This window comes from Glandiceps talaboti, chromosome 18, assembly GCF_964340395.1.
Source record: "Glandiceps talaboti chromosome 18, keGlaTala1.1, whole genome shotgun sequence".
NCBI classification, from domain to species: domain Eukaryota; kingdom Metazoa; phylum Hemichordata; class Enteropneusta; family Spengelidae; genus Glandiceps; species Glandiceps talaboti.
This window is the reverse complement of record NC_135566.1, coordinates 12,198,794-12,214,154: the sequence shown is the minus strand read 5'-3', so window position 1 is coordinate 12,214,154 and position 15,361 is coordinate 12,198,794. Positions and strand designations below refer to the sequence as shown.

The 15,361-nt window shown below is 36.8% G+C and overlaps 1 protein-coding gene across 1 annotated transcript in view; it reads left to right on the top strand.

Moving 5' to 3' along the window:
• LOC144449673 (putative E3 ubiquitin-protein ligase HECTD4) overlaps positions 1-10,209 on the top strand; it is a 68,440-nt gene extending 58,231 nt beyond the window's left edge. The window contains exons 52-63 of the mRNA XM_078140246.1: positions 368-2,523; positions 3,154-3,256; positions 3,544-3,762; positions 4,566-4,756; positions 5,471-5,737; positions 6,193-6,348; positions 6,617-6,789; positions 7,083-7,235; positions 7,413-7,534; positions 8,333-8,528; positions 8,930-9,152; positions 9,711-10,209. Of these exons, the coding sequence (XP_077996372.1) occupies positions 368-2,523; positions 3,154-3,256; positions 3,544-3,762; positions 4,566-4,756; positions 5,471-5,737; positions 6,193-6,348; positions 6,617-6,789; positions 7,083-7,235; positions 7,413-7,534; positions 8,333-8,528; positions 8,930-9,152; positions 9,711-9,847 (4,096 nt within the window). The 3' untranslated portion in view covers positions 9,848-10,209. The remainder of the gene's footprint in view (positions 1-367; positions 2,524-3,153; positions 3,257-3,543; positions 3,763-4,565; positions 4,757-5,470; positions 5,738-6,192; positions 6,349-6,616; positions 6,790-7,082; positions 7,236-7,412; positions 7,535-8,332; positions 8,529-8,929; positions 9,153-9,710) is intronic.
• The last annotated feature ends 5,152 nt before the right edge of the window (positions 10,210-15,361 follow it).

Sequence of the window (15,361 nt, the reverse complement as noted above, 5' to 3'; positions counted from 1 at the left end):
ACACCAAAGAAATTGGAAACTGTTATGAAAACTGAGTAGTCATTAAGAATTAGGAATGAATGTGATTTTTGTTGACTTTTTTTTCCTTTTTGGGCTGTTTGAATTATTTATCAACATTTTACATGTATTGAAGGACATTTTAAACACAGTCATAAGGACACAGTATCTCTAATTAAGGTATGAGACATATGGTGTTAATTACAGCATGATACTAAGTCTAAACATAGACCCTACTCGTGTAGGATCTATCATGGGCCAAAGTTAAACATTATGTCACCATAGAGTTATCGGTTGTACTAAATATGAATAAAATGAATTACTTATCTCTGTGATTCATTGAGAATATTTCGTTTCTTTTCATTCATAGCTCTTCACTGTACAAATCACCATGGGCAAGACTGTACTGTTATAACATTGGTCATCGTGTCAAGAAGACGGGGCAGACATCCAGACAGGAAGTGATCAGTTATCCAATTGAAGCATCTCTCAGCAGTACAGGCGGTTTGACAGCCCCACCTAGCAGTCAGATCGACCAATATCCAACAGTGTTATTACCATGTGATAAAATCCATGTACACATGGGAATCTCACCTCCACCTGGTGTCATCATTACAGTTCATGGACTACCACCTGAATTCCCACTCGCCCTTGCCTACCTAGAGATGCTAACTAGTGGTCAAGTGTTCAAAGAGAGGGCCTGTTTTGGTGAAATGAGTGACCAACCTGTGGTCATTACATCGAGTATATTGCTACATGCCACAGAGTTGCTTACGTACTATCTGTGGCATACAGAAGTATCAGCCCAGGTCAAGGAGTATGCTTTCCTCTTGTTAGCACAGTTACTTCGTAGGCTTCACAAAACACAGCAGATGGAGTCAGCACTTCCACATCCCAGCCCTTCCCTGTCACTACTCATGCAGCTGCAGCAATTACAGACCGAACTTCGTAAGCTTTACGATAGTGAAAGTCAGTCTGGAGGTTCCAGTGGACACCACAGACATACTACGTATTTCCATGCTTTGATGGAAGTCTGTTTAGCTTTGTCAGAGATAAGTACACCAATGAGTACAGGGTCTTCGCTGACAGGTGCTTCCTCAACGGGGTCAGTCACAGGAGCAACTTCCAGTGTGTCTACTCTGCCAACAGCTCCAACTAGTCCTGTTACAGCCGCAAAACGCAAGAAGCTAAAAACAAAGCGCATCAGTAGTACCAAACGTAGTCTTAAACCCAGTGATGGGGATAGTGCTGGTGATGTTGGTCTGAGTGGTTCAAAACCAGAAGATATGTTATGGTTTCACAGAGCCCTGACTATTTCTTTGATTTTACGACACCTAGCATACCGAGAATCACAAGGACATGCTGTGACTAATGATGCAGTGAGTGATGCCTGTCAATCACTTGTATCATCTACTGCTCATTCTCGGTTACTCGTCATCTCAGGAATTCCTACTCATTTAGAAGAAGAAGTGGTGAGGAAGGGAATTATGAAATCTTGTAATGCGCAGGGAGGTCTTTACAAGGAAGAGATCTTTATTCCGACTCAAGAAATTGAATTGGAGGAAAGTGGTTTGGAAGCAAATGATACTAGTAGGGCTGAAGTGAAAGAGCAAGCTCAAGGGCAAGACATGGAAGAGAGAGGTGTACAGGCTGGAATGTCCAATGAACCAGGTCCATCAGGTGTACTGAGAGTATCAGAAAGTGGAACACAACAGGGTTCATTAGCTGTACCAGAAGACTCTGAAACAGCAGAACAGGGTGAACCCCCTGTACCAGATGTGACTGGACATGCTGCAACACATGCTGCAACAGATGAGCAGCGGTATTCTGAAGAACTACGTGTTGAAGACATTGAATTCCAGGATGTAACTGAGGCTGAAGCAAATGTTGATGTTGTTACCACAGTAGCACAGGAGGATGTCACCATGACAACCAGTGAAGAATCAAAACGTAATGTTGGAGATAAGAAGGATGGTAACAATGAGGAAGTGAAAACAATACAATGTGTACAAGGGGTAGCTGTGATTGAGGTCAGGTCAAAGGCCAAAGTTGAAGACATTAAAGCAGCACTTTTGAGGAGTAAACCACCAATTGGAGTATGTCTGACATTTGGGGATGATGATGTCATGGATGTGACTACGGAAACAATGTTATCAGTTGCTGGTGTTAATCAAAGTCTGATAGCGGAGTCTCACACAGGAGATGCTCTTGATAGGTACTTTGAACAGAAACTGATCACCAAAAAACTTAGCGCTGGTTTGAATGTCAAAGCCATCGACACACTCACAGAAATATACACCAGTTGTGCTTTAGCTGAGCAAAAACTGAGACTGGACACCGCTAGTAAAGAACTTGTTGCCAGTGACTTGATCTTGAGTAAAGACCAAATGTTATCACAGACACCAGGAAATCTCCTGTACCAATTCTTCAGCAATGCCAGACCTCCAAAGAAGTCCATTTCAGAGCATGTTACTCATGTACTTAGACAATATGGTATTGCCAAACCAACCAAAGTCAAGGTGCAAGGTAGGAGGAGTACTAAGTATATCTATACGATGGTTCATACTCTGAAGAACAATTATAGTTCTGTTATGTGACGGTGCCTTCTAGTGTTATAGTGATATTGATAGGAGACCAAGGTGGGAAGAAAGAGTGCATATCTATATGCTGGCTCATCATCTTTTTATGTGACAGCGCCCTCTAGTGTTACAGTGATATCGATCGCAAACCAGGAAAGAAATTGCCTTTCACACTATCCATTTAAAAAAATCTGTAATCTTTGTAAATTTCTTAATTTGCATGAAGAAAACCTTTGACACATTCAATTAGGGTACAGAGTAGGGTACAAAGTAAATAAATAGTCTTTGGCTAGATTGTAAACATGGATGTCATTAAACATTGTCTAGATCTCATTGCCAGCTAAATATAATCAAGATTGTGATGGCTATCATTCACTGTAATCAGTGTGATGTTCTTTTTAGCAGAAAACACTGTTTACAAATTGATTACGTTGGATAGCCCACATTCTAGGCATAAAATTAAAGTAATTGAAAGTGTATACTTTTACACTTGATGTGAATTCTATAAATAAGTGTAACAAATAGAGAAAGTGCTTTACTTCACTGTTAAGGGTTGTATTTGATATATGCACAATAGGTAAGAATGGGAAAGATGGTGAAAAAGCTGCCAAACCAATCAAGAAGAACAGTAAAGGAAGCAAAGAAAGACTTGCTTTAGGAGAAGTTACAGCCAAGGTCAAGTAAGTCGGCTGAGTTCTGAATTTATTTTGTATTTTCAAAAACCAAAGACAATAAGTAATCGTCTAATCTGTAATCTGTCACCGAAATGAAACTCTTTTCACCTCCATTGTTGTTTCAGTAGAACTCTGATGCATCATGGGCCTTAGATGAATATGTATTAGATGAACAATATACATTCAGGCAAGTGGTTCAACTTAACCACTCGGTCAATGACAACCCCAGCTAGTAATCAGAAGTATTCAAATGATAAACAAATTATTACTTAATTGGTTCTTATTTTCTCTAGAACAAGTAGCATAGAAAAGAGAGTGAAGAAACAAGAGAAGTCAGCTAAGGAGACTAGTGAGAAAACTAAGACAGAAGATAGCAAAGTTAAGGAGTCCAGTGATGACAAAGTATTGACTCTAGAGGGCTTCCTTCAATATGTGGCTGATAAAGTGAAGCAAGATGTAAGAGCTGTGTGGAGAGCTATTATGGCATGTGGATACGATTTACACTTTGACAGGTAAGAATTCAGTCAAATATTGTCTGCCACTATTATAATTAGATGTTATTTGCCAATATTTTTCTTCATTCAATCAAGAAAAATATGAGCCCCCCTAAGGGGCCTTGTCACTATGAGTCACTAGACAAGTAGTGACAACCCTTAGGTCACGAGTATTTTTCGGCTGAATGAAGAAAACTATTGGGAATAATACAATTATATCATCGCCAGTAATATAAAAAAAAATTGGTGATTCAGTAATGGCAATATTGAACGTTTGGACTCATATTTTGAACACAACAGAACCAGTGATGTAGACATGTGTTGTCATGACATCGATGCACATTGTGGTGATGTAGAACAAGCAGGGTATATATTCCATATTTTTTGTTGAACTTTGTTCATGCATGGTATAATAATTAATAGCTGTTTCCTTCTATTTAGCCATTGCAGGTATAATATGTAAAAAATAAAATTTAAAAAATATACAAATAGAAGAGTAAACATCAACAACAAATAAACAAACTCAGAAGACATGGGCACAATCTGTTATCCCTTGTACAGACCTATAGCAGTACAAACCCATTTGAATATGCCCTTCCTGGTGCTACTATGATAAAAAAAAGACACTTGGCCCCATGTATGTGTTGTACACCATAGTTCATTTTAATCCTGGTATTCTAATATCCATAATACTAATATCACATACTCCTTCATTTCTACAGCAGTATTTTAGAATTAGAGACCTTTATCAAGTTTGTTATAAACACAAAACTTTTGTCATTCTAGAAGAAATCAGTAAATGTTTTGATTTGTTATCATAGATGTGCTTGTTCTGATGTTGCGGAGGCCTTGGAACTCTGTAAGAAATGGACACTGGAAATGGATTGTGCATTGGTATCTTTTGTCAATTCATTATGCAGACGACTGGCTGTTACCCCAGCTAGACTTCACCCCCATGAAATATACCTCACTGAAGCACAATATGCTAATCCAGACTACAACTGTTTGACAGGTAACTTAAAGTCATTATTAGAGTGAAACTCACACCACAGATAGAATGGCTGGCTTTGAATTGGAGTTGGTAGGTTGAAAGTCATCACTTGAGTTACTGTAAACTATGTAATATGTACATGGAAGCAGGCCTGTCCTCTTTTCCCTCGGTCTGCTCCCGCGGCCTTTTGGCCCCAGCCCATTGCCCCTGGTTATTCCCCCCCCCCCAGCCTTTGCCCATATGTATGTATGTATGTATGTACATACGTATGTATGTATGTATATGTGTATGTATGTATGTATGTATGTATGTATGTATGTATGTATGTATGTATGTATGTATGTATGTATGTATGTATGTATGTGTGTGTGTGTATGTATGTATGTATGTGTGTATGTATGTATGTATGTATGTATGTATGTATGTATGTATGTATGTATGTATGTATGTATGTATGTATGTATGTATGTATGTGGGGAGAGGGATGTGTAGATGTGTGGGGGGTACAAAAGTAAGTGTTGATCTCGTTACACCTATAATTCATCATGTACTTGTGTTGGCATTTTACAGCTGTCCATTCATATTTTGAAATTAAATCAGTAGTATTTGACAAGGAATTGTTACATAGTGTGTCTGTAAGCTAACATTTCCACAATAATTACACCAAGTGCAAGATTAAAACCAAATCCAATCTCAGACAATTTTTAATGAAGTACATTTTGATTACATTGACAGGTGTACCTCTGGAGAGTATCCGACTACGATATGCCTTACTTCAATCTTTGAACACAACACTGGAATCTTTTTTCCTACCATTAGTAGATCTCAGACCATACAGGACATTTAGTGAGAGTACAGCAGCTTTACTAGCCAATGCTAGAGGATTGGTATTCTATGATACAAAGACTATGTTACTCAATCAGATTTTGAATTCTACAGCACAGCGAAATTTAGATCAGGCAGCTCCAGAGATTATTCTAGATCCCTTACAGGCTGTCAGTGGTAAGTTCAATCAGATATTGATTCTCAGTACCTGAAATAGAATATTACTACCTTAAGCAGATCATACGAACATTCAATTTCAAGTGTAATACATAGAGAAAGTGCTTTACTTCAGTGTTACTTGTTGTAACTTATTTTACATGTAATCCCTCACTAGTGTATACATTTGTCATAGCATCAATGGCCCATGAACCACACAAGACTTTGTCATCTGTACACAGAACAAATATAATGACCTCTTTCAGGTCACATTTAGTGTCAGGCCACTAATTATAAAAGCAGTGAAGAATATTAAGAAGTATGAAGTTTAAGATTTTTAAAATTTGAGAATTGAAACCCAACATTTTGTTTTACATGTAAAAATGTCTGAAATAAGTTTTGATTACCTGTCAGTGTGGTATAGTACCGTTTCTATACCTACTGTAAATTAGTAATTTCTGTTTTCCATTCTTCAGGTGAACCTAAAGATGTGATGTCATCTCAGTTCTGCCAGGCATTTAGACAACTTTGTAGTATACCATCAGCTCAGTTGTGTGTCAGAATAGCCAGTGGTGGTGACCCGACGTATTCATTTAATGTTAGACTTACAGGAGAGGAAGTCCATGGTACAAGTAAGTTTAACACTTTCACATCAGATGTAAACAAAGAGTATGAATTTACCACAAACTACACAAACTTGTATTTGTAGCCCCCTCCCCAAATGTCTATTACTGTATGGGTAGAAAGTGTAACACCCGTAAAATAGAAAGTGTGAATTTAACTCCTTGAGTGTTTGGCCACTAAGCTAGTGCAATTACAAGTATATAATAATATATCACTGATCGATTAGGTATGTTATACCCCAGATAATAATGACTGGATATTTATTTATTTCACTAGGTGGATCATTCAGACATTTCTTATGGCAAGTGACTCATGAATTACAGAGTCCTATTCTAAAACTACTAATGCAATGTCCCAGTTCATCCACTGGTAGAAATAAGGGTCAATACATCCTAAGACCTGGTCCAATGACATATGCTGAGGAAAAACTGCTGCAGTTCTTTGGTCAGGTAAGTCTGGGAGTGGTTGAAGTAATTTAATTAATTTGATTGAGTGAGTGAGTGAGTGAGTGAGGGAGGGAGGAGGGAGGGAGGGAGGGAGTGAGTGAGGGAGGGAGGGAGTGACCTGACCTCACCTCACCTCACCTCACCCGACTAGACTTGAGTTGAAGAGCACATACTTTTATTCATATACTTGTTAATCCGATGTCAATTCATTGAGTGATGCGTCTTTGGGTAAGATATTCCTAGTGGCATTAAGAGAAGATATTCATCACTAACATGTACATTTCTTGTTACCATAGTTACTGGGTGTGTCAATCAGAGCAGACATTCCTATTTCTATGGATCTCCTGTCAACTTTCTGGAAATGTGTAGTGGATGTACCACTTGATTGTGAAGAAGATCTCAAAGAAGCTGATATTGTAACTTACAAGTTTATCAAGAAATTGGAACAGGTAATATACATTATGCAAATGTGAAGACCGTAGAAAATGTGGACGAACGACTCTCCTTAACCAAATTAGAAAATAAACTATTACCTTCAAATCTTGAGAAAGTCATGCCATTTTAAAATATACCCAGTACATGTAGCTTCTGATTCTAAAATTGAAATCTTGTTTATTTTGGTTCAGCTGGAGGATGAGAGTGAGTTTACTGAGATGTGTTCGGAAAGTGGTCCTTATAGATTTACATACTCATCAATGACTGGCACTGAAGTAGAACTAAAACGTGGTGGTAGAAATATCTATGTCAGGTAAGTTGATATACCACACTACTGGTCTTTTAATAACCATGACCTTTGGACCGTCAAGGCCAAATTTCAAAATTGGGGTATTCGCTGTGTACATGAACGATAGTCTATGCACATTACATCACCAGCAGAAGACAATAAGTATGTTGTAATGTATGTCAGGCTTTGATACAGCATTGGTTTACTAAGGTAGACACACACTAAAACTCTTGTGTATAGATTACACAAGTGGGTGATAGCAGTTCCTCTGTTGTGCAAAATTTCACTCTGTGATCAAGGTAGTGTAAACATTGGAGGTCCCAAAACAGTACACAGCAAGTTTATGAAACTAGTTTTCAGAGAGCCGCCCTACTGAGACTATAATTAAATGAGTGACCATTCAATACATGTAGCTTATCACTGTTGTATGAACACATTGCAACAGTAGTTTTAGATAGTGTCTAACTTAGTAAATTGAAGGCTCAATTTATACCAGAGTAATAATATTATGTTCTTACTTACATGGTTGGTCCAGAGGTAACAAGTTGTGTACCTTGTTTTCCTGATAACACCTAGTGATTCATGCATAAATCAAACTTGAGCAGACACAAATATACCCATGCTTCTACTGAGACTTGTTTATTCTACAATTCTCCAACGAAATGCTTTTACAGACCTGGTACAAATTTTCTTAAAGAATGGTAAGCTTTCCAAAAAATTCTATACAACTGGATATGAATAAATTGATATTATTAGGTATATCACATTGATATTCATATCAAAAATAATCTCTAAAATAACGGCTCTGTCATTTTCTTTCAGCTGGGAAAACAGGCTAGAGTATGTGGAGGCTGTGACTAGACTACGGATGCAGGAATTAGAATGTAGTGGTCAGTTATTGGCTGTACGTTGTGGTCTGGCATCTGTCATACCCATGCAGTTATTACCATTAATGACACCACAAGATATGGAACTCAGAACGTGTGGACAGCCAACAGTAGACCTAGATTTCCTTAAGGTGAGTCTCACAGTGTGTGTGCTATACTTCTTAAAGTTGCACTAGCTGCAACTGGAATGTTTCTAAAAAAAATATTTTCTTGGGTACAATAACTTACTCGTAATATCGTACACCATGAACGGTATTGAATCACCTGTGGATAAACATGCTGTATACACAATATATCAAATCAAGTTGATTAATGGGTCCATACCAAAAACAGCGCCCTCGCTGGTGATAACGATTTCAACCTGTTTCTGTACTACTTATGGAAAACATCGACCACTGATTAACATGTACTTTGTCTTGTTTATTTTGACAATTTTCAGTGAATATATTGTTGGCTGTGTGACTGAAAAAATAAGACCTCGGTTACAGCTAGTGCTAAAATCCACATCTTTTCATTTCACTTTTCACTGTAGTCTCACACCATGTATCAAGTTGGTCTGATGGAGACAGACACGCACATTGAATATTTCTGGAATGCCTTAGAGAGTTTCTCACAGGAAGAATTATGTAAATTTGTCAAGTTTGCCTGTAATCAAGAGAGAATACCATGTACATGTCCCTGTAAAGATGGCAATGCAGAAACAGCCCATGTACCACCCTACCCTATGAAAATAGCACCACCTGACGGTCCAAGTGGTAAGAATCTTTTGTTTTTATATCTTTCACACCATCATTACTTCCAAATATGTACATGTTGTACATGTGTTCAGCGATATGATGCCTTCCAGAGAGTCATTTCATGATTTTACATCACCTACAATTACTTGTGATTTCAGAGAAACATCAAATTGGTCTTGTGCATTTAGAGGGTATCTTTTCTATGGGCTATTGCATCATGGGAGATAGCAAAAATACATTAGTCAATGGTTGAACACTGAATATTCATGAGTACAAAATGTTATACACTTCAGTGTGAAGCAGCTGTCATGAATATTCAATGTTCAACCATTGAATACATTGTTTCTGCTGACTCCCATGATGCAGTAGCCCATAGCAAAGATTTCTCTGAAATCGTAAATTATTTATGTGATGTAATATTGTGAAATCACTCTCCAGAACCCATATTTTATGAAAAAGTCTCTATTTCCTTGAGTGTGTTCCCCTTTAACTATATAAGTACAAATGTATATTAGTTATACCATCATCTTACAAATCAAGTTATACACATGGTTTTCATCTTTGGTATCTCTACAGGTTCCCCAGACTCCAGGTTTATCCGGGTTGAAACGTGTATGTTTATGATCAAGTTACCACAGTACTCCAGTCAACAGATAATGACTGATCGACTTCTGTATGCCATCAACTGTCGTGAAGATCCACTAAGTGGATGAAATGGAACAGAAGTGTGACGAAACGGCACAGAAACAATTTTACAATTCTGAAATTAAACATGACCATGTATTTTAATGGTGCTAGTGTGTTTTAGTAAATGTATGCATAGTGAAAACTTATCGGCAGTTAACTCCTATGAATGTGGTTGATTTCAGTAGAAGTGCGCCCTCACAGCAGTTAATCCTATGATGTGACTATGTTGATTTCAGTAGAAGTGCGCCCTCACAGCTCATCTATGACATCCATAAAGACATCATCATTTCTTACCTGTATAGTTATCATGTGCTTTAGGTGTAGTACATAGATTGCATTCTTACTGTAAACATACTGCTCAACAAATGATGAATTTTGTGATTGCTTGCTCTGCCATATTGTTGAATATTTTTTTTTTAAAAGTCACATTTTTTTTGCTAATAACAGAAGTTAGTCACTTTTATTTGATTTCAACTCTTTCAAAATGTCATACAGAGAAAATGTGGATAAAGGAAAATTGTTGATTGGGAAAAGGACTATGAATGAAAATCGTAAAATGAACTCAAAGTTCAGTCTAAATATAGTTTTAAGATGGAAATGAACAAGTATTAAACCTTGTACTTTTTATGTGTAGATTATTGACTAAGATATGAACAAGGTCTTCCTATGAGTTTTGTCTGCAAACTGCATTTAGTTTGTCAGATATGATATACATATAGAAGATATGTACCAGATACAAAACTAGTGCACCAGCAACCCTACATGTATTGAAAGACAGTTTGTCCAATGTATAAAGCTGTGAGTTTAGGAGTAAGATGTAAGGGACTAGAGCTCCAACAACCCAGTATGTATTGAAATATAATTGGTCCAGTGTACAAAGCTGTAAGACTGTAGAACAGATCATCTGTGTTCACTCATGCAGTTAAAATAGTGACAAGCAGATGTATGCAACTTCTTTGGAATATAGACATTGTAAATTTCAGAAGTGATGTGTTGAGTTTGAACCACAATATTTGTAGCATAACATATATGCCAGGTAAAGCCTCTAAAGCTATTATTTTTCACAGTTTTTTTTTTCAAAACTGTTAATATGCTTTGTACTAGCGAAAGACCCATCCTTCTTCAAGTACAGTCAGCAACAGGCATGCATTTACAAGTGATACAAACAGCTAAAGTAAACAACTGAATTTGAGGATAACACTTAGTATAGTATGTTGGCAAGTACAGAGATATGTAGGGTTGGATAAGAGCAGTTTTATAACCTCTTTACATGTATATGAAATACCTAAGGAACTTGAGATTCTGTTGTGTCAAGAGGCCATACAACTGTTCTTCTCAAATGATGGAATGTAATACTTGTTTCTATGTATTTCCAACATGCTGAGCCAAGAGTTACTAGTCCATTTCATTTGTTTACTTTCCCTGTTTGTAACAAGTTTTGCTTGCCTGTCGCTGGTTGTATAATAGCTGAATTATTGTACTCTGTACACTGGCTTGAAGCCTGTGTGTAAACAGTACAAGTTTAGCATTTAAAGTGTTTGTCAACAACTTGTAAATTAATGAGATGTTGACAGGGTTTGATCACTAGGCAACCATAGGTGCTTCTCTAATTACGACAAAACATAAAAACAAACATTTTGACAATAATATCATAAGTATCAGGTATATATAGGAAACTGTATTACCCGTGAACAGTCTTTGTATTTGGCTAATATATTTTTATCTGACACAGTCAATGGTCAACTTTTATATGTTTCTTTGCCAAATATCAATTTTACTCAGTAGAATTTGGTGCTTACAATCTTTTTTTGTGTGTGGGATGGAAAAGAAAGTTTGTGTTATTCAAAAGACCGTAATTTTCTCAAAATCTAGAAGGGTAGATATTAAATTTTTTATGATGTGGAACTCAAAAATTGTCCACACAAAGAGGCAGAGGAAGATGAAACAAAAACCAGAAGAAACAAAATGCTAGAATAGGGTGATAAAAAATACCCAGAAATACTAATTTAACAAAAAAACCTCTATATACATGTATATATGAAAATCTGTGTTCTTGTTGTACTATGGAAAATAGTTTTTACAGAGTTGTTATTTTCCAGACATCATTTTTGTGCACCATTCTTGATAAGGTAGTATAGAAATAGAACAATTTGATTCAAGTCCACAAACAGTGTGATTCCTAGTAGGGGTAATATTTTTATTAGTTTGTGTACAGAAACTAGCCTTGCATAAGGCACAAAAAAAATTGTTTCTGGTCAGCGTGTGCATTACTTAGATATCCTCACATCTGTCTTTCTTGTGTGTTTGTCCAGATCATGCAGTCTGCAGATCTGGGGTGAAACACAAAAATAACTCTCCCAACTTCAGTGAAGACAACTGCAGAGCCATTCATGAACAAGCAAATAACATCTGCCCCACATACACAATTGCTCTAAAGTGCTAAATAAAAAAACAGTAACTGCCATACATAGTAGATTGAGTGACAGGTTTGTTGAGAATCAAAAAAAAATTTGCATCATCGCATTTTAGACAGGATGTCCTGACCAGAAACAATTCTTTTTTTTCTTTTCTTTTTTGGCCTAAACATCAGTGTCATTATGGCATCAATTTGGGATTACTACCAAACCAGAGAGACTATAGACTTTGAATTAGGTGGCACAATATATTGTTTACATCTCGCACTACGTTTTTGTTAACAAAATACAGGCACAGATAGCACCCACACAAGTGAAATGTTACATTTTATCTCACCTTGAACATAGTTTTGTGTTTGAATCTTCCTTGTTTCATCTCAAAGTGATGGTGATTTGTGTTGACAGTGAGATAAAATGCAGCATTTTATATGCTTGCACACTATCAGTGTTTTTTTTTTGTAATTTGTAACAAAATGTAGCAAAAAAACGTATTTGTTACAAAAAATGTGTCAAATGTAAAGAACATTGTAACAAAAAAATGTGTCAAATGTAAACAACATTGTAACAAAAAAATGTGTCAAATGTAAACAACATTGTAACAAAAAAATGTGTGAAACATAAACAACATTGTGCTGTATACTAGTCACTGTGGTCATAGACCGTTAATGAAGGGTCTGTGGTCTGGTTTGGTAGTAACATTCTACTACACTTTCACTTCATATCTTTATTGTCAATTTTATTTAAACTTTAACATCATATACCCTGCACTAGTATATACCCTGCACTAGTATATAGTTAGTTACATATTCAATGTACATTCGATATACATGTCACACTTTTGATCATTTTATTTTTCCATTTCAGTTTGACTTTTTTTCTGTCTTCATGTGAGGCCTTATGTAAAAAGGAAACACAAAAAATGAATTAAATTTCCCGATGCATGCCATGTCGTCATTGTTTAGAATAATTGACATACAGAATGTTAGTAATACAATCTTGTGTAAATAAAGTTATTTTGTATTCAGTTTAGTGTTTTTTTACCACAGGGGTCAGGGGGCATTAACAGCATTTATTGTTCATGATCTGATCAGACTCCTGTTGCCATTAGTCTGATCATAGATGTTTACACAGGGAGGGTAATGTGTTAATTGGGCAAATAGCCTGTGAGTTTGTTCTAGGATTAACTGTGCACTAATTTATGCAAAAAGTTGGTAGATGCTGGTAAGACGGTAGAAAATAGGAACGAGACAGAAGAGATAGTTATAATGGTAATATTTATTTGAAATGTAGAGAGAGAAAACAAGAAAATGATATTAGAAATTCAGGAAACCTTGAAAAAAAATGCTGTTTATCCCTCCTGACCCCTGTGGTTTTAGCTGAAAGTTCTGTAGATAAAAAGGTAGTCGATAGCTAGCAATGATGTAGATTTTCAGAACTATGAAGTGTTTTGAAATGAAGATGAAAAAAGTAGTCGATAGCTGACAGTAACAAACATTTTCAAAACTAGGGAGTGTTTTGCAATAACGATGAAAGACCTATGAAACACATTTAAAGCACAGAGGTCTGAGATGAATTGGTTTGTAGAATTAGCATATCTGAGCCTACAACACAAATATTACACCAGGTACTACAAGTTGTAGAATTTACCATGGTTTTGTCAGAGAAGAGAGGTCTTTAAAACTGATATGAAGTTCAACTTTATAATGTGTTGTTGTGCTGGTCGTTTTATCTCATTGCCTCTATAGACAGCCACGTCACATGTAATACTGTAAAAAAAGTGTTGTAATTTTCAACCAGTGATGTAGGAATACTCTCCTCAGAATGTAGATATGATGACAGTGTTAATATTACACATTCTATCTAGGGATATATGAGCTAGTGAGTTGCCTCAATGATGGCCAAACCACTTCCTATAGAGACATGATGTCACTCGCCATGTATTATCCTAGAACTGAACAAAATTAATTTGTGATGGGATGATCGAGTGACAACGGTTTTTGTGATATAATGCAAATGTTTAAAAAGAACGAGTGTTCATGGAGAAGATTTCAAATTGATAATTTTATTTGAGTTGTGTATGTGCAAGTTGTGATGTATAGAGCGAGAGAAATATTAATGTTAATAAAATTGCCATGTAATGTTATCACATTAAAAGTCTTCTCGTTTCTCTGTGTGGCTATATGAGTCTGTCAATACCTCAGCATGAAATCGACAAGCCATCTGTTTGAAAAGACATTCCTATGGAAACATAGACTGTAAGATACGTCATGACGTTTCGCCCTCACCGGCCTCCTCTCGGTGTTAGGGGTTGGCCGATGGTTGAGGGCGCCCCGTCACAGCGTACCTTACAGACTAATGGAAACAGTGTATGAAAAGTCATTAGTATTGTGTAACAATTGAAAAATGACAGTTTCTCTGTACGGCCAATAGCAACTAATGCCCAGGCCTAAGTAAATGATATTTTAGAGTTTTTGATGCAGAAATAAAGAAAAGTTACATTTTTCACTTGGTAACTGTCAGGTGTATGTTTGAACAAAAGCAATCCTTCAAACTAGTCTTGCTGCTAGACGTTCGGGCTTTCTTTCGATGCTATAACTATAAGCGAACGAAGTTCGCATGTGAGGGCTTGCCCATCCTCGATAGCGTTGTTCGGTTGTGTGTCGTATTTTATCGGAAGAACATCCGAGGGCTAGCTGATAGACTATCCTTCAAACCTACTCCAGACGATAACAGAGCTTGCGACCCCCCCCCCCCAATTAACACCTGTGAGCATTACCTATTGCTCATGCCCCCCCCCCCCTCCCTTCTCTGTGCCGCTAATTGATTCCCGTATTTTTTTGTTTCATCACCTCATGAATAAAAAAAGTGAAAAATTTAAAGCTTGTCACTATTAGAGATCGATGTGTGAGGGCGCCCTATCATAAAATATACTTTACTTGGGCCATGGACACACATGTTGCTAGCTATTGGCCTTGGCAATACAAATTAAAGAAACTGACTCTTTTCAACTTTTATTTAATACAAATGTAAGTCGTTCTGACACTACAAACAGTTAGCCCCAACTAGCTACCGATCTGAAATATTGTCTCTACGTAATCCCAGAATCAAGCCATCCCGGCCCATGTG